Here is a 19784-nt window from a genome sequence, read left to right as displayed (position 1 = left end):
AGAAAAAATAAATCCAAAACTAATGATCATAAAAATGATTTACATTTGTGTAGTACTTTACCAATCTTGAAAAATAACTTTCTTGTTTGTTGTTGAAGGAATCCTGAAGGTTATTTCGAGCATTGTGACAGTGACTGATTCAAAGCCTGCACTCTGGATGCAGACAGACCTGAGTTCCCACCCCAGCTCTCCCACTTCTTTGAGATGTTACTTTAATCCCTCTGAAACTCATTTTCCTCATCTATCTCAAGGATTATACAAGACAATTAATGAAACACTAGGTATGGTGCTGGGCAATAGTAAATACTGAAAACTCAATATATGTTAGCTTTCGTGTGGAACATCAGCTGTTGAAGGCAAGTTCTGCATCTTGTCCTCTTCTCACAACTCATAGCACAATGCCTGATACAAAGAAAGTGTTCAATAAATATTTTTAACTGGGTTTTTAAATATTCATCTTTTTAGTTTCCGTTTGAAAAAACTGAGCCCCTCCCCAAAGCTTAACTGGTTCACACCTCTGTGATTCACAGTTAGTTATTCTCTGTCCCTTCTGCACTTAAATACTTAATTTCATTCAACAAAGATTTAATAAGTTTAAACCATTTGCATTCAAATTTCTATTTAGGCCATGAATTGTGCCCTTACTAAGTGTCAGACACTACACTAAGTGCTTGAACAAACTCACCTTATTAATTCATTAAAACAACCATGCCAAATAGGTGTTATTATCCCCATCTCAAATTTAACTCTGCAAATATTCCTTGCTCAACTACCATGCACCTGTCACTGCAGATATTTTAATGAACAAGACAGAAAAGGTTCCTGTCCTCCAGGCATTTACAGTCTTAGAGAGAACACATGGAGAAAATTGTACAAATAGGATGGGAGTGATAAAGGAGGCGGTGCAGGATGCTACACAAGCCTAGAGGAAGCGACCTTAGGTCAGTACCTAAGGAAAAAACATTGAGGCTGAAACTTGGATTAATGTGGAAATGTTAGCCCAACAAAGAGGGCAGAAGAGGAAAGAGCTTGTGCATCAGCCTGGGGTAACAAAAGAATGTCTTACTAGAGCACTTAGAATAAGAAGCACTGAATGACTTGAGCCTGGAGGGCAAGACAGAGTTGGGTGAGATGAGGCTGGAAAGCTGTGCAGGACCCCATGGCAATAGCTCCCTCAGCTTTGATGAGGATCTTGGACTCCTGCTGCCGAGAGGAATGGAGCGTTATTGGAGGGCCTTAGATAGGAGAGTAACATGAGCAAATGCACATTCCAAAGAGGAGCAGAATGCACTGCTGAGCATGGATCCATCCTTGCTCTCAAAGTTTGGTTTGCAGTAGCATCTCCTAGGAACTTGTTAGAAGGGCAGATTCTTGTTTCTCATGCCAGATCTACTAAATCAAAACTCTCCAGGGGTGACTGACTGTATTTTAACAAGTTCTCTGCTTGATTCTTACATGCATCTAGTTTGAGAACCACTGGACTTTAGGTAGAGGTTCTCAGTGTTTGCTGCACATTGGAATCATGTAGACAGTTTAAAAATATTCTGACGCTTGGGCCCTAACCCAAATGTCTGATTTAGTTGGTCTGCATGCACCCTGGATACTGAAGTTCCCTTTTGTCTCCTCCAGATATTTAATATGCAGCCAGGATTGAGAACTGCTGCATTAGAGAGGATGCAGATGAATGGGTCAATGGTCCAGGATGGAGACAATGGCAGCCTGGTCTAGGGACACAGATAGACAGGATAGAGGAATTCAAGAGACATTCAGGAGGTAACTGCGCATTTAAGAAGGGATAAACCAACCTAGTCACAAGCCTCCTCTCTTCATAAAACCACCTGCTTCTCCCATACCCTGGGCTTTGGCTGCTCCAGTCCCACCCAGGAAGACAATGTCCACTCCCTTCTTAGAATGGCTTCAGTTCCCTGTGTGCTCGGGACAGTGCAGGAGAACTGGACCATCTCCCAGTCCTAGCTGGGAAGATCATTAAGGTGATCCATAAAAAACACAGCTGTGTCCCTCATGCTGGATAAAACCACAGTCTCTGGCCTCAATAGTACTCCATTATAGCCTTGACTTTATGACCTCACATCATATTCGAGGCTTCATGCTAAATGCTTTATGAGTACCATCATCTTTCATTCTCATCACAAGTCTCTGCTGATGGCATTGTAACTGTTAGGACTCCCACTCTGCAGATGAGGCTACAGACAGAGTTCAGTGTATTATGCAATGTCACAGAGCTGGTAAGTGACAAAGCCAAGATTTAAGCTCAGATTAGTTTCCACTTCCTGGGTCTAAGGCCACTATGCCCTACAGCTGTTGTGGCAGGGAAAGGAAGTCTGAGACATGTGACACATAGAACTTTAGATGCTAGACTGGCCAGTGATGCCTAGGAAAGCAAGTTGATTCATGGCTGGAGTAATTAAGGGAGTAATTTCCCTGGGAAAGTGGTTCTGAAACCAGACCCTAGATGATATGTCAGTTTTAAAATGGTGGAAAAGAATGAGGAGGTCATGCCAGGATGGGGGGGAATAGAGACAGGCTGACTGAGCACTGAAGGATCACAAAAGGATGGATTGGGTTTCTGTTTGGGTGTTTCTGTATACTTATTTGCTGCTTGCTCAAGAATTATTGCATTTGGAACTCTGTGTTCCATTGCCAGAAACCAGCAAAGACATAAAACTGGGGACTCAAATGCAGTGGATGTTCTCTTTGGCCAGCAAACTCTGGGAGTTAAACCTTGCATTTTGCAATCAAGGAGAAGTACGTCCTTCAGAATGACCTCTTAAAGGTCTTCTGGGGAGGAAATAAGGCATATGGTAAAGAAAGGCACTAATGATCTACTTTAACTCTTCAACAAATGAGGTGGTTTGTCCTTGGACGATATTTATAAAAATAAAATGTACTTTAATGTGCACGGGACATCAAACTCAATGTTTTCTCTACAAATAACCCTGGAATAGAGCCCTGGTAAAGACTCAAATTGAATGCAAGTCCACATATTGCATCAGATTTGTCCCTGGTAATAATAATAAAAGTAATAATAAACCCACAAGGTGTCAGTCCCCTGCTGTGTGAAAATATCTGTTATGATCATTACCATAGTCCACTGAGAGTAGTATATTAGAGCTACAGGTACAGACGCTCAGAAAGGTTAGGTGCCTTGGCCTGGCCACACAGTGAGTATGTGACAGGTAGGGTTTGATCTTAAGATTTTCTTATTCTAAAGTCCACACTCTGTTTTCTAAGAGTTATCACTTCCGTGCAGGGCCAACTGTCTCTGAAACTCCTAGCAAACTACTTAATCTTGCAGCTTGGTTTCCTACCTGAAAGTTGGGTGGTGGAGGGGACCTATTCTGCCACTTTAAGTGTCATTAAGATCAGAATTAATGTGAGATGAAGTATGCAGGGAGTGGAATGCCAGGCACTAATAGCTGCTTAGATGGCTGAAAGTGACTGACTGCTGGGTGCCAAGGATGCAAAGGTGAATAAATTCATACCCCTGCCCTTGTAAAGGTTACAGTCTAGTGGGTGAATGTCAAATAATGGTATGATGAATGTGATAGTACAGTGATGATAAATGCTAATAAAGGAGACATGCATAGGACCTATGACAGGGACACTCAGGAGGTCTGGATGGGTAAGAGAAGAGTTTGCTGCAAACCTGAAGGATGACAGACAAGAAGCAGTTTCCAGTCAAGGGAAAGACAAGGTGAAGTGCCCCAGAGGTGGTGAACAGCTCATACAAAGACCTGGCAGCAGGAGAAAGCAAAGCCTTCCAAAAAATGCCTTAGTGAGGGTCTCAGTGGAATGTACTGAGGGGGGATGTGGTGGTCGATAGGCTGCAAAGCTCAGCAGGGCTTACACTTAGGCCTGAAGTCACTACATCATCTCTAAAGGTCCTTCCAGGCACAGTTCTGGATCGTTTTCCTTGTACCGCTGAGACTGACATTGGTTCACTTGCTCTAAGGCTGGAAATCACAGATTCCCCCAGAAAGTAGAAAAAGTATTCAAATAATGCATAAAGTAATCTGCTTATTTCAGTTTAAGTTTTCTGTGTATTTGAATCACGTCTGCTCTTTACTTGACCGAAGGCAGCCTTGAGGCAGTAACCATGATGGCCTTGGAAGAGTCCAGAGTGGGACTCACTGCCCTATCACTGTGATGTGCGAGCACTGGGGGATTCAGGCGCCCCTAGAGGAAGCCCGTGCCCAAGAGTGTCTCCGAGGACACAGTCAAAGCTGATCCTCCGGGGCCTCTGAGGGTGATGAGGAGACTGCACGCCTGGGCCCCGTGATGATTTTCCCATCACCCCAGAGGTCAGCCAGCACAGTCCCAGGTGGATTCCTTATAATGAAGGGACAGATCCATTTGCATAACGGGGTTGCTCCCACCCTCCCCTTCCAAAAAAATTTTTGTCCACAGACATGAGAAAAGTAAAGTGCACAGAAAATTGCCTAGGTGAGCATATCCCAAAATGTGTTGTTGGGTGTTTCTGTGGATCATACATGGTCAGATAAGTTTGGGAAATGTCGGGCCGTGCAGGGTTGTCTTGGTTTAGGACTTCTCACTGACGTGCCTTGCGGCCCTCCAGGAGGGAAGGAGAGGGGGCAGGCTCCACTAGGCCACAGAAGTCTTCCTCATAGGGGGCCTGCAGGACCAATGTTTCCCAAATATAACTTTGACAAGTGCACATCTCAGCTTTTCAGAGACTCCTGGAACATAATAGCTAGGGCTTGTCATTTCTCAGGTCAAGGGATTATGGACAGAGAGGTCATGGCTTCAGCCCAAGTTCCCCCAGCTAAAGGCAAATCAAGGATCAGGCTCCCCATGTCCATTCCAGGGCACCCCCATCCCTGTATCTGGTTTTTCATTAACCACAAAGGGCAGGGAGGTAAGTTAATGTCTGATGAGTCCCCACCCTAAAACAGGGATAATTGTAGAAACTGTAGGACCTACTCTGTGCCCACACCACGCAAAGGGCTTTACACACATGCCATCTTACTCAATCCTTCTAACAACACACGGGGGTAGGTATCTTATCTCACTTTGAAAAATGAGGAAACTGAGGCTCAGAAAGTTCCAGTCACTTGTTCTATCCCTTTGAGTAAGGAAATTGCAAAACCAAGACATGGACCCAAGTTGGCCTGACTGCCTTTAAAGCACCACACATTGTCTTATTTAGTCCTCTGCATAGCCATGCAAGATGAAAGTGATCCCCACTTTGCAGTTGAGGAAACTGAGGCTAAGAAAAGTTAAGAAGCTTAACAAAGTCATGCAACCAGGGGATGGATGGCTGGGCACAGACTCCTCACTGCCAGATTCTCAGGTCTGTAGCCTCCACCACACGATGTTCCTGCAGACACACCTCAGCCCAACAGTGACGCTGGTCTGAGACCTTATCTCTGCATTGACTCAAGGGCACAGCCGTGAGCTGGAGAGAATCCCAAGCCTCAGAACTGGCTTGAACTGATAGCCTAGGTGACACCTGTCTAGGTGACACTTAGGCAGTGCTGAGCTCAGTTCTCTGTCACTTTAAAAGAAAAGCCCAGGGAAATGGTTCCCTTTGCTTGACTGGCACATCACAACAACCACACTGCCTCTGCTTGACCTCTGCTAGTAGGAAGATTATTTGTCTAATTAGGTAAAGAGCCTTCATGCACATGTACATATTTTAACCCTAATGAGCTGTCAATGGGAAAGGTTTGCCCTTGGCCTGGTTCACCAGCTGATCTTGCCTTTCCTCAGTGGAAAAGACCAGTGCAGTAAACAGGACCTCGTTTCCATGGAAGCTCACTCGCTGGCTTTTTCTTTCCAGCACTTGAAAAGGTAATTACTTGATTTCTCTTTATATTTTTGGATTTTGTACAGTGGGGCTGTCAAGCTCCTTGATTGAGGATGGCCTCCTCTATCATGCCAGGCTATTTTAGGGTGCTTTGGGTACATTTCCATTTTCATCTTCCCTCCAGATCATTAGCTGTCAGACAGCTGTGTCTGCCTGGTCACTCCTGCTAATGAAAGTCTAACGGAGGGAAAGGATTTGACCCTGGAGAAAGTGAGAGACACTGAGAAGCTGGGAAGATTTGTCAGGAGATGGGACCCCTTGATCACCTTCCTTTCTGGTGCACAGTCAGAGGAAGACCCCACATCCACACCAGGGAGAGAAGCTGTCCCACCCGGCTCATTCTCTTCTGAATCTTTGATGCCCCATTGTGGCCCATATCAGAAATATACCAGCATGGGCTGCTCTAGTAACACAAAGAGCAGCCACCATTTCCTGAGGGTTTGACATGCCAGAACTGGGCTAAGCCCTTCATAGTCAATGTTTCAGCGAAGCCTCATGACATCTTTAGGTAGTTATTATCCTGATTTTTCAGATGAAGAGGCCTAAAACACAGAGAGGTTAAGTACCTTGCCCGAGGTCACATAGTTACTATAATGGCAGAGCCAGGATAAGGATGTGTCCGTTGTTATCATTTCTTTGGGAGGGTTCTGGCATGGCTATAGCCTCCCCAGCAGAAATCAACCAGTCATGACAGGTGACAGAAAGTAGACTTTCTCTGCCCCTCACTGGTGACTCTTCGTGTTAAACTGACCCATTAGTACAAGAAGCAATGTGAGGGCACTGAGTTAGTTAGTTGTCAAGGACAATTAGAAAACCAAACAAGGCACTCAGGAAGGAAGACAGCATAATGCAGAGCAAAAGGGCTCCAGCTGGCGGCAGGGCTGACACCATTTCAAATGGCTTGTGCCACTTCACCAGCTGTGGGGACTGCGGCTCGTTCCTGAACTTCACTGAGACTCAGTTTCCTTATCTGTAAAATGGGGGTAATGATGCTACCTACCTCCTAGCGTTGTTTCACATGTGGGATTTCCCAAACTGGTCACTGAAAAAACATTTTCAGTGAAATAATTTTGTAAAACAAAGTCAAATGCAGTTAAATAAGCTTATTTACTCTAAAATTTCTCAGAATCTTATTATCCTGTTTGCATTACAAATGTTCAGAAGAGAGAAGCATTTCCTGACCTCAGCATCCTTTTCTTGGAAGAACAGACCCTGTTTCTTGGTACCTTTTAGAAAAGGTCATAAGGTGCCTGGGCTTGATATAGGCAACAATAAATATTAATCCCTGCTCTTCTGTGCCCAACTTATTCAAAAAACTATCCCTCTTCTTGCTAGATTTAAGCTTCATGGAGGCAGGCACCAGGCTGGTCTTATTCCTTTCTGTATTCCAGTGTCTTGGCATAACAAGATATTCCATAAAAATTCAATGTATGAATGAGTAAATGAGTAAACCAACAAATTCATGGATGGAGCTTAGTGTAGACCTAGCCTTCTCATGTCTCAAATTCTTTGCTGTTTCTAGTGGCATTCAGTGAGGCCAATAGGAAAAACTCACCAGCTTCTGCAGACTTAGTAAGGCAGTGGTTCTATTGGGCTGTGTTTTCTCCTTTCAGTTTTAACCTCTGTGAACACCATACCTTCTGGCAGAATTCCCAACTTTAGCCCCTGGCCAAGTCGCCATGCTGCTTCTCAGTGAGGCAGTCAGATGTTTCATTTTGAACAAGACATTTCTGCGTGTTCCCAGTGGATTTGCACCTGGATCTGAAGAAGTCTTGGATTTCCAAGGGAAAAGAACAAAAACAGTTTATTGGAGCTTAAAAACACTCAGGATGCCATGTTTCCCACATGTGCCTATTGGCAGGCAGTGGTCACAGTGCTGTTGTTCAGCAGTGTGATGCTTTTGGGTGGCTCTCTATTTACTTAGAGGAGGATTTTCATGTTCTCTGGGCATTATACAAACAATAAACATTTAAGTTTAAGTTAAAGAATAGTTGAGTTGGTCAAAGTCTAACAGATTTCCTTACTGCAGAACTTCTCAGAGACTTTGCATTTTGATACACTCTTTCCCAAACTTATCTGAGCCTTTCTGGAACCCTTTCTTCTGAAGCATCTAGTAAAGTGGTTGTTCAGCAGAGCACCCTTTGGAAAATGCTGCCTTAGAATAATATTTGGCCAAAAGTTGCAAATCAGTCTTTGTGATTGAGGAAATAGTCCCGCTCCTCAAAACTGTGAAAAGGAGAAAGTAAGGCAACTCCTTAATTGAACAGGGTGATTAAAATGCGTAACAAGAAGTCAGATGAATTTTTATGTTCTGCAAAATAAACCAAAGAAGAAGATTGATGATGCTTCAACAGTTTTGACCATACATTTTCTAGTGTTCTCGTTTGTGTCATACTAGAAATAACTTACTTTCTATACCATTTCATAGCATAGATAAAGCTGTTTTGTTGTTCTAAATTTCTGAATACAAATGACCTTTAAAAGAAAAGGACTTAGAAAACTCACATACTTCTTAAGCTACTTTTTGTTGTGGGTTAATATGTACTTCAAGAAGGAACAGAGCCCCTCATATTTGAATGCCACTGTTCCCTGCTTATTAAACTTTTCTGTGAATAAAATAAATCATGAATTTCTGTGAATAAAATAAATCATAAATTACTGAACAAAGCAGACTAAATTACAGTTTGAAAGATAGTGCAAGGCTTGCTTAGAAATAAACAGAGAACTTCAGTCCATAGAGCAGGGGTCAGAAACTTTGGTCTGCCACCTTTGTAGACATAAAATTTTACTAGAACACAGCAGTACTCATTCATTTACGTATTGTCTGTGGTTGTTTCACATTTCAATGGGAGAGTTCAGTCAATGCAACAGAGACCTTATGGCCTTCAAAGCCTAACATATTAATCATATGGCCCTTTCCAGAAATGTTTGCCAATATCTTTAATAGATTCATAGGATGATATAAAAGGAGTGGAGATTATATAACCAACCCCTTCATTCTATAGATGGAAAAATTGAAACCAGAGAAGTTACAGAATTGTCCGGGTTGTTTATGCTTGGGTGTTCTGATCCTTATATCCTAATAGCTCTAACCTTCAGGGAAGGCAAGGATAGATTTCAGCTTAGATACCAAAACCAGCTGAGTGGTAGTGGCCATCTGGGGTCCTAGCTGAGAATGTGTCAGGCTCAGTCAGAAGAAAGTCAGGGATTGATTAATCTTCCATGGTGGGAGAGCAGCAAGATATATGCCATGTGGGCCCTGTGGATGCGCACCAGGTCTGCTCCATACATTTCTAGGAGTTCTCTTACCATCTCCTTCCTTGTATGCCTGCTGGGTTAAAACTGTCCTCAGTGTGCCACAGACAGAGCTGCTGTGCCCTGCCTTCCTTAGAAGCACTGCTGCCTAGCACTTCAGAAGTGATCTTGTACAAGTTCATGCAAATGTCGTTCCTAGCAGCTGCCTACCACATCACACTCTTCCTAGAAGCATTTAACTTAAAATTTCACTCAAACTAGATGTGTCTGGTACAAGATTCCTAACTTTCAGTGTGTCCGTGGGGGAACCAAGTAGGAAATTAAAATGGAAAGTCATGAGTTTATTGGCTTCTGTGACGCAGACGTAAGTCTCCCTGTTTGTGCTTTCATGCAGCTGGACAATCCAGACGAGCAAGCAGCCCAGATCAGACGGGAGCTGGATGGACGTCTCCAAATGGCAGACCACATAGCCAGGGTAAGGAAACCTGGGGGACATTGCTGGGGGGCCAGGCCAAAGCCCCACACAGGAAACACGCTGCTTATTAAGGTCCATGAAAGGAAAAAGCAGAGAAGCCGAGAGGAAGGAAGATGAGGACAATCACCCTGACTGGCACCTCTCTAGTTTTCCTGTGCTTCGACCTATACTGCAGTTCCACACATTTCTAAGAATGACATTACCATCTCCTCCTTTGTATGACTGCTGTGCAAACACTGTCCTCATTGCACCAAGACAGAGTTGCTGCAACCACTCCAGTTCCAGTCTCACTGTTCTTCTGAGTCCCAGACTTACTTCCAACTATCTTTTGAGCATTTCCACTTGGATAACCCCTGCATTTCAAGTTAAATGTGTTCAAAATCTAGCTCCTTATCTTCTCCCTCCTACCACATACACATCCCTACATTTATTCCTTTTCATGTATTCTCCATGCAGCTACTGTGGGTGGAACCTCCTTGCCGTGCCCAACTCCCAGTTTCTCCTTCTTCCCTGTGACGCCCCCTCTCAGTCAGCCCCAAGCTCATTGACTCTGCCGCCTAAATGTGGGTCAGATCTCTTCAGTGCTTTCCAGCGGCACTGCTAGTGCTTTGGCTCAGGCCCTCATCCTCAACGCCCAGGTCTTACAATAGCCTCCAAATGGGTGTTCCTGGGTTGACACCCTCCTCATCTCCTGTTCATCCTTCACGCAGTTGCTATTCTAAATGCCACATATGAACATCTCAAAACAGAGCCTCGAAACCCTCCAATAGAATCCCCCGTTGCTCCCAGAACAAAATCTAACCTCTTCTGAATGATATTCAGGGCTCTTAATTCACACACCATACCCTGCCTTATTATGACCTCACTTTCCACAACTTTCCCACCAGAAGTCTCCATTTCAGCTGCAGAGAATGCCTCCCTCCAAATAAGCCTTTCCCAGGCTTAATGACTTGGTGCCCATTGGCATTTCAACCTAGCATGATATTTCTTTTCTCCTCCATTTAGCAAACTCTCCTACTCAGCTTTCGTACTCAAAACCCCTTATGTAAGAGCTTAGCTGGTTCTCCCCACTTCTGCACTTTCTTCATGCCACATATAAACCTTTAGGATAACAGTTCATTGGGTGGTGACTATTTGTTTACATGTCTGAGTCTCCCAGTACATAGGATTTCCCTGGGATTGGGATTATGTCTTACTACTGATGAATGTGAGCCTAAGTATTATGTACTATTATTGCCTTCACTGCCATTTGTGTTCATTATTAACGGTAGTCATGCTAGTTGTACTTATTGAGTGTTGACTCTGTGGCAAGTACGCTAAATGCTTTACATGTACCATCCCATTCGCCCTCAGAACAGCTCTGTGAGGTTCCATTCAGTTTTCGTCTTGCTTTAGAGGTGGGGAATCTACACTGAGATTGATAGGCACTAGTTAAGAGGCTACATTGGATCCTTAACTCAAGTCTGTTTAAATATCAGGGCTGGGACCAGGATGAGGCATTAATTCAGGTGCAAAATTCAAAAGTAGGGGGCCAAAAATGCAGTAACGAAAATAAATAATATTTAATGCGATATTTTTAAATAATTAAATCAAAAATCCATGAAGAACAAAATTACAGAATTTTAAATCACAGGCTCCTGCTGGTTCCTCCAGTAGCCACAGGCATATGAGAGGAAGCGGCTGTGGGAGATGGCAGGGAGGGTGGGCTCAGGCAGAGCTTGGCATCCAGCCTTCCTCTTTATGGACAGAAGTGGCTCAGGACTTGGACATAAGGGAAGGAATCCTCCTGAGGGAGAAACAGAAGAGCGATTCCAAGAAGCATGAACATTTGTGTTTGTGATCAAGCAGTTTTATTGAAATGTTTTATCTCTTCTTTTTGGACACCTTTAAAGTTCATAGCAGAATCAGTCCAGTGGCTAAAAATAGTATGCAGTTATGGATTTGGCTAAAGGTAGTATAAAAGGCTCTTACATATGAAAACCCTGCTTATGTGAGAGTAAACATCAATAACGCTTTAGAATTTACTTCTGAAAACTCAGTATCTCCTCAGAAGATTATTCAGAAAATGGAGGTCATTTGACCCACTGCCTGCCATTAGGTAACTGTTGCGTCTGCAGGTAATGAGTATTCATCCCACTTAAAGAATATCTCACACACAGACACACAATTCAAAAACAAGCTCATGGCACCTTTATTTTAGTTGTTTAGTTTACTTTGAGAGTTAAAATGAAAATTTAAGAAACTGGTGTAGGCTAAATTTAATTTTTAAAAGACCACCAGGCACCCTGATACCAAGCAGGAAATTGCCAAGAACTTAGAACTAGACTTTCTTGAACAATGAAATAGGCAATTAAATTGAATTTTGGCTGTTATTTACAGAGACTGGAGAATAATTCCAAACCATATGAGGAGTCCCCCAAACATTTAGGGTATGGAGGATTTCTATGAAAGAGTCTGCCCACTACTATTTCCGGTTCTCCTAGAAACTGACTGTCTTCTGCAACATTCATTCATACCATTGGCCCCCTAATCATAGCTAGTTGGTCCTGGAAGTGAGCTCTTCACCCAAGCAGAACCAATCACAGTTCCCAGCCTGCCTAGCCACAAATGATTGGTCCAGAATTGGGTGCCCAATGCAACTAGACCAAATCCCTTCCCTGGAACCTGTGGACTGAGGGCCAACATGCCTGGTGCTAGAAAGATGTCTGCAGCCACGTTCCATTCTTCCATGTAGGGAGAAGAACAGAAGAATGCAGCCAACATGCAGAGAGACAGAGACAGGGAACAGCCTGAAGTTCTCAGGATGTTCAAGTCCCTGGATCCACTTATTCTTGAGCCTCAGCCAGTAACTGCTTTTACTTCCAATTTAGTTGGATTCTAAGAAAAATACATTCTCTCTTCACCTAAACCAGCTTAGCTAATAATGAGGAAAATTTAAAAAATATCTTATCCACCAAAAATTAAATGAAATATCAAGACCTCCTATACTGAAGGTCAAGATATTGAAGTTCATAAAGAGGTACTGAAACAAAGCCCTTCTGCTTATCTTCTTGTGGCATGCCGCGACTTTTCTATTTCCATCATTGGTGAATTTTAGTCAGGGTGTACAATTAGACCCATATGGCTGAACATCAGCTCCTGTAAATATCATAAGCAGAAGTTCCTGGATATAGATGTTAGCCGTCAAACATAATTCACTCTGTTCTATGAATTAAAAGATGGGAAGAGCATTTTGATTGCAAGTTAGAGCACCACTCAGGGAAACTTGGGCAAAAGAGGGATTGAGTCCAGGGGTCAAGGAGTGTCACTCAGAGCCCCCGGGCAAGATGTAGCCAAAACCCAGGGAGGACCTGGGACCGGGAACTGTCAGGTGGTCAGAACTTTCTATACTCTCTTGACTCTGTGTGTATCATTCATTATTCTTTCTTTGTATGCAAACCAGCTTTCTTGGCATCTCAGCTGGGAAACCCATCTGCTCCACAGCTCTACATGTTTCCAGTATGGACAAATAAGAAATCACTGAGTCAGTCAACCTCTCTACCAAATATTTCTCCCTACCTTTCCTTTCCCTACTTCAAATTCACAATTTCAAGAGTCAGGCTCCTGATTGGCCCAACTTGGTTCAAGGGCCAACCCCTGGAGCAATCAGCCAATCCACCTTGGAAAGGAAGTGAGGGTCTCACTGAATCCATGGAGGTTGGAGGTACATCAATAAGGTTGAAGGTGGCACCCAAGAGGTAGACTGTGGGTAGGGTGGTCATTATAAACTGAGAGATACCCAAGATGTGCCCCAAATTAATAACTGTCGCTTATATGGTTTTTATTCTGTGACCGGCTCTCTTCTAAGCATTTTACATTTGATAATCTCTCCAACCCTCCAGCAACCTTGTGAGAAAGGTGTGATAGTTATCCCCATTTCATAGGGGAAGCTAAAGCAGAGACTTTAGAGGACTTGACCAAGGTCACTCAATGACCAGAATCTGCACTCTTAATCAGTATGTATAAATGCCTTCCCAAATACAGGCCCTTATTTTCCCCAGCACCACAATCTAAGGACCAACGTGCCCTTCACCCAGCCTTCATCTTACCTCATCCTGACCTCTCTTTGCTTATCAGGCCTTTAATAAATGTGTCAGGCACTGGCAGTGCAATTTCACATACACTGCCTTTTAGGCCTTTAATAAAAACTCCTGGAGTCACAGTAGTTCTTCCCAGGTTGGCCACATCAAAGAGTTTAAGTGATATGTTTACTTAGCTATTAGGTAACAAGCTGAGGGCTCTCATTCCAAGCTTTGTGCTCTCTCTCTTCAGAGCAGTCAGGTGACAGGCAGAAAGTTACTCCAGATGACAGACTGCCCCCAGGTCCTCTCTCCCTGATGGTATTCAATCCAGAGGCCATTTCAAGTAACAGCATCAGATAGAATTGGCTCTTAAAATTCTGAATCCTTTCTACTTTGATTTCCTTGGAATCCAAAAAAGAGGTTGTAAGGCTTCTGTTAGTTCTGCCAACAGTATTCCCATCATCGCACACTTATGAAAGGCATGTGCTTGTTATTTCTTGCTGGGAGAGAAGGGAGGCAAGCGCGAGGCGGTTCTCCTCTACACACACCCCTACGTGGTCATCTATCGGTTCAGTCACACCACATCTCACAGGTCAGAGCATCCAACGGAGATGACAGGATGAACCCTCACTGTGAACATCAGGCGGGTGCCTTATAAGTTCCATGGAAAGAGCTGGGTGCTTTTTTTTTAATCTGATAGAAAAGACTTCTTAATCCCTGTTCAAACATTTTCCAAAATCCTCTCATACTGATATTAAAATGTCCCCAAATTTTACCCAGGAATTAAGTCTAAGTTATTTAAATTGTGTGATCAGAGGTTGACATTGGAGCTTAAACAGGCAGATTGTGGCATTAGTGATGCTGTGATATTTGCCAGTTCTTTTGGCCACATTTAGGGGTAAAAATTCCAAAATTCTTGGTCTGATTATGTAAGACAAATAATACAGCTTGTGTAGTGTTAGTGGAAGAGGTCTGGTAGGGAAACACCATTGGTTTTTCAACCTATCATTTAAATGTGTAGTTGCCATTAAAACCCCTAGAATTCTCTGCAGAGCAAAATTACCACCTCACACCATGGTCTTGTTGAAAACATTGATGAAAATATGCTCCCAAGTGAGAAATAATAACTAAATATTTCCTTAATGGAAAAGTTCTGTTCTATACATTGCTAATTATCAGATAAAAATGGAATCCTTTTCTAGAGAATGATACTACCCCCAGCTTACAAATTAATTCTGTTGTACCAGGTACCCACCTTGCTTCAGGAGGTAGCAGTGTGCAGGCATAAAGTAGAAATTCAGTTCAACTTTTTGCCTAAAAGAATGTGTGTAGGGAGCATCTCTCTGACTCTGACCCTTGTCAGGTAGCTAAGAATCCAGGGAAGTCTGAGTTCAAGGAAAAATCTAAATGTCAAGGAGATGCTTTGAAGTTCATTTAAGGGAGGGGAAGTCCATTTAATTCATAAAAGCTGAGGAAGTAAGACAAAGCCACTTAAAGATGTCTGTAATGCTGATTTTGACAAATTACTAATGAGACCTTTTTTCTCAATGTGTCCATCTCTCTCCCATCACTCCCTACACTTCATCGTACACTCACCATCACATAGTCCGAGTTGATTGGTAATAGTGGAACGGCCACTGCAGTGTAGAACTCAGTTGTCACCAGCCTTCCGCTGAACATTGTGAGATGCAGTAATACCCGGATGCGCCACACTGAGGGCCCCGCAGGGTTATTACCTTGGCTCTGTTGCTCTTTGGGGTCAGATAGGTCTGCCCTGCCATATGGTAGCTAAGAACATGAGCTCTAGGTTTCAAACTCAGTTCTCCTAATTGTTGATTTAACTTCTATGCCTCATTCTCCTACAGAAAAATAAGAATAAATAATAGCACTTGCCTCAGTGGGTCATTGGAAGGGTTCAGTGAAGTGAAGCCTGTAAAGTACTTAGCTTAGTTTCCAGTATACAGTTAACATTTATAAATGCCAATAGCATCATGATCTTTATCATAGTCACCATCATGATTATTGATTGGTATTGCCATTAGCAATGGTGGTGGTGGTAGTGTGGTACCTGCTGTATGTGGATATCTGTATGTGTGTATGTACATTTGCTATATGTATATGAACATGGGTATGAGTATGTGTGTATATGTATTCATATGTGTGTATATATATATATATATAGTATATATAGTCAGTGGTCAAGAAGTATTCATGTTGATTATCTCTTACTCTTCACCATAACTCTAAGAGGTTTATTATCCTGACTTCAAATATGCAAACTAAAATTCAGATGGGTGAAGAAACCTGTCTAAAGTTATCAACTAGTAAGCAGTAAAACTGAATTCAAAGTTAAGTCTATTTCACTGATGTGGACTGGATAAGGTTCTTCCATGCCCCTGTACTCTGCAGGTGCATTTGGTACCTCATGTGTCACATGGTGTCTACTTGGTCGCTTCCTGGCGGCATCCCCACCCCATACCCTGACCTCTCAGCTGACTCTTTCATCCCCAGTGACAGTCATATCATCTGACCCATAATGGGAGTCCATAAACTGCTGGGGAGCTTGTACTGAATTGGTGCAACATGTCAGTGAGCTCTGTCCCTAGAAAGTGTCCTTCTTCCGCCTACTTCCTTCTGATTGTCCACCTGTATACAACTTGAGCCTTTGGGGTCAAAGGATCCTCTGCCTGAGTGGCAGTACCCTTGTCAGCTTTTACACATTGTCAGCTTTTACCCCTTCATCTTCTATGGTAAAAATGCAAAGACAGAAATGTAAATAGCTAACAGAGCTATAGCACTTTCAAACACTATTTTTCAAATTACTAACACTATTTTTCAAAACACTATTTGACAAATTACTAACGAGACCTTCTTTCGCAACGTGCCCATCTCTCTCCCATCACTCCCTACACTTCATTGTACACCCACCATCACATAGTCCGAGTTGATTGGTAATAGTGGAACGGCCACTGCAGTGGAGAACTCAGTTGTCACCAGCCTTCGGCTGAACATTGTGAGATGCAGTAATACCCGGATGCACCACACTGAGGGCCCCGAAGGGTTATTACCTTGGCTCTGTTGCTCTTTGGGGTGTTCCAAAAATCACTCATTATGGCGGAGCATGAATAGCCCTGAAAGGAATTGTTCTTGGGAGGCCATCCCATTGAGGAATGTTATCAGCTCAAAACAAAAATAAATGGCCAGCAGAGATTTTCTTTGGAAGACTTTGCCCACCCATGTACTGTGTCTTTCATAAAACAATATGAATAAACAATCCTTTTGTCAAGGCTAATTTACTTTTACTCTTAGAAAAGTAGCAATTGAGATGGGTGACTACATTTTTCTTATTTTGGCACAACTTCAGGTTTGAAATGTATTTGTAATGGGTCTGCTGCTAAAAACTGCCCTCAAGAACCTTAGCCTAGATTGACAAAATGCTATTTCTTCTCAAGACTTAAGTATTCAGGAAAGAAAAATGGCTTTGTTGTCCCTTGCAGTCTTCAGTTTTTATGAGCTTCTTTTTATGATGTCATTAAGAACTGTCTAAATTTTGGGAGGAGTGATCATTCTTTGGATTTTTCCAATATCTTATTGCATAAACTTTATTAGATGCTAACTCTGGGTCAGAGTAGCACTGTCTGTAACCACTGGGTTTTCTTCCAAACTTAAGGACTGTAGAGTTATAAACCTTGAATGAGTCCCAAAGATGGGTGTGATAAAAGGGTCTACATTTGGTAGTAAGGTTCTCACGGCTGATTGGCAGGAAAGAACCCAATTGACAAACATGACTGTTTTTTCTTTCCATTTCCTTGGCAACTGCAAAGCCAACAGCTGCCAGTAAAAATTCAGAGATTTTACTTACCCAGCTCCCCCAAAAATCCCACATAGTTATGAGGTTTGGTCCGCAGTAGGAGGAGGGAAGAGGTAGGTCTGTAAAATGGCCTTCAAGCTGTTAGTATGCGACCTTCGCTGCTTGGCTGTCTTTAACATGTCACAGGAACCACTCTTTGACCATGTCCATTAATTAAGCTACCTTCCCTTCATTCTTAAGAAGGGTCTTGTTCAAAAGGAGATGGCGAAGTATTTTGTGACCACAAACAATTATAGAGGCCTTCTTGGATTCTTCGTTTCCTGTCATATTTTCCATGTAAAGAATAAAAGAGAAGTCAGTGCCCCTGTCTCAGCCAACTCAGCTTGGTGGCAAACTCCTTATTCATCAGACTTGACCCAAGGACCACCTCCTCTGGAAAGCTACGTTTGATTATCTTAGGAAGAGTTCACATCACATATGCTTCCATTACAGCATCTACCTAATCCTGCCTTACAGATCTTTCTCCCCACTAGTTGTAAGCTCCAGGAGAACTGTCCACATCTGTTCATAGGACTCCCCATGCCTAACACAGTGCCAGATACAGTGCCGGTAGCAGTAAATGTTTTCTAAGTGATGGTGACCCAGGAGCCAAGTCCTCACATCTCCATGGCATTGTTCACAAAGGATTCCCAAGTTTCTGAGGCTCAGAGTTATCCCTGATTAAATCCAAGAATGATAAAAAGCAAGCCCACTATGCAAAAGCTTTGAACAAATAAGACCTACCTTGAATCACTACTGGATCTAGTTGAGCACATCAACTTACCATCTTATTTCAGAGGCATCCATCCCGCTTCTCTCACATTTACCCAGTGTGCTTAGAAAGCACCATGAAGCTGGCTGAGCCCAAACTTAAAGCAAGAAGTGATTATGTTAAGAGGTTCCAGAAAGAATTGATACTCAAAAGTTACTGGGCAGATTTTAGACCCCCATACTCATTTACATGGAAAAACACAATCTTGGTGTTCTCCCACAACTGCATTCATCATCTCTCCACTTCATTCTCACAGCTGAGTTTTAGCTGCATTGATATTTAACATGGACATTTTTACAAGCCATCTATTTAGTCACTTACCTCACTGAATACTTACTATGTACCAAACATTATTCTAGACAATGAGAGTTCAGCAGGGGTATCAAGATAGGTATGGTCCTGCAAGAAAGATAGGCATTCAACAAAAAAATTTACAATGGTTCCATTAATTATAATAAGTAAAGGTGAGCTAAGGTATTATAAGAAAGTACAATAGGGGGACCCAACTGGGAAGTAAATGTTGCTTTTATCCCTTACCTCTATTTTTCCCATCCCCCACCCCCATCCTCTGTGGCAACCACCTGTCTGTTCTCCATGTTTATAAGTCCATTTGTTTTATTTTTTAATTCCATATATAAGTGAAATCATATGATATTTGTTTTTCTGTTTGACTTATATCACTTAACATAATATACTCTAGGTCCAGTCATGTCATTGCAAATGGCAAGATTGCATTCTTTTTTATGGTTCATTAAAATTCTGTTGTATAAATGAGCCATATCTTCCTTATCCATTCTTCTGTTGGTGAACACATAGGTTGATTCCATATCTTGGCTATTGTAAATAATGTGGCAATTATCGTAAGGGTGTATATATCTTTTTGAATTAGTGATTTTGTTTTCTTCAGGTAAATTCCCAAAAGTGGAGTTTCTTAGTTGTATATTTCTATTCTTCATTTTTGAGGAAACTCCATGCTGTTTTTATAGTCGCTCCACCTATTTACATTCCCACCAACAGGCCATGACTGTTCCCTTTTCTCCACACCCTCACCAATACTTATTATTTCCTGTCTTTTTGATACTAGCTATTCTGCCTGGTGTGAGGTAATATTTAATTGTCATTTTGATTTGCATTTCCCTGATTATTAGTGATATGGAAATATCTTTTCATGTGCCTGTTGGCCATCTGTATGTCTTCTTTGGAAAAATGTCTATTCAGATCCTGTGCCCATTTTTTAATTGGATTATTTTGTTGTTGAGATGATCTCATGATTTCTATCTTTTATTTTGTTAATGTGATGTGTCACATGGACTGATTTGCAGATATCAAACCATCCTTGCATCCCTGGAATAAATCCCCTTGATCTTGGTAAATAATCCTCTAATGTATTTTTGAAGTCAGTTAACTAATATTTTGTTGAGAATTTTTGCCTATTTGCCCAGTAGGGATATTAGCCTACAGTTTCCTTTTTTTTTTTTTTGTAGTATCTGCCAGGTTTTGGTATCAGGGTGATGCTGGCCACA

At 42.3% G+C, this 19784-nt stretch overlaps 1 protein-coding gene across 7 annotated transcripts in view; it reads left to right on the top strand.

Moving 5' to 3' along the window:
- The window catches only part of CADPS (calcium dependent secretion activator), a 428787-nt gene that overhangs the window by 176033 nt on the left and 232970 nt on the right, over positions 1-19784 (top strand). For all 7 annotated transcript variants that reach the window (XM_073230819.1, XM_073230820.1, XM_073230821.1 and 4 more), the window contains exon 4: positions 9498-9578. In XM_073230819.1, coding sequence (XP_073086920.1) covers positions 9498-9578 — 81 coding nt within the window. The remainder of the gene's footprint in view (positions 1-9497; positions 9579-19784) is intronic.

This window comes from Manis javanica, chromosome 3 (assembly GCF_040802235.1).
Source record: "Manis javanica isolate MJ-LG chromosome 3, MJ_LKY, whole genome shotgun sequence".
In the NCBI taxonomy this organism is placed as follows: Eukaryota; Metazoa; Chordata; class Mammalia; order Pholidota; family Manidae; genus Manis; species Manis javanica.
Note: the sequence above shows the minus strand (reverse complement) of the source record. Positions and strands in the feature narration are given on the sequence as shown.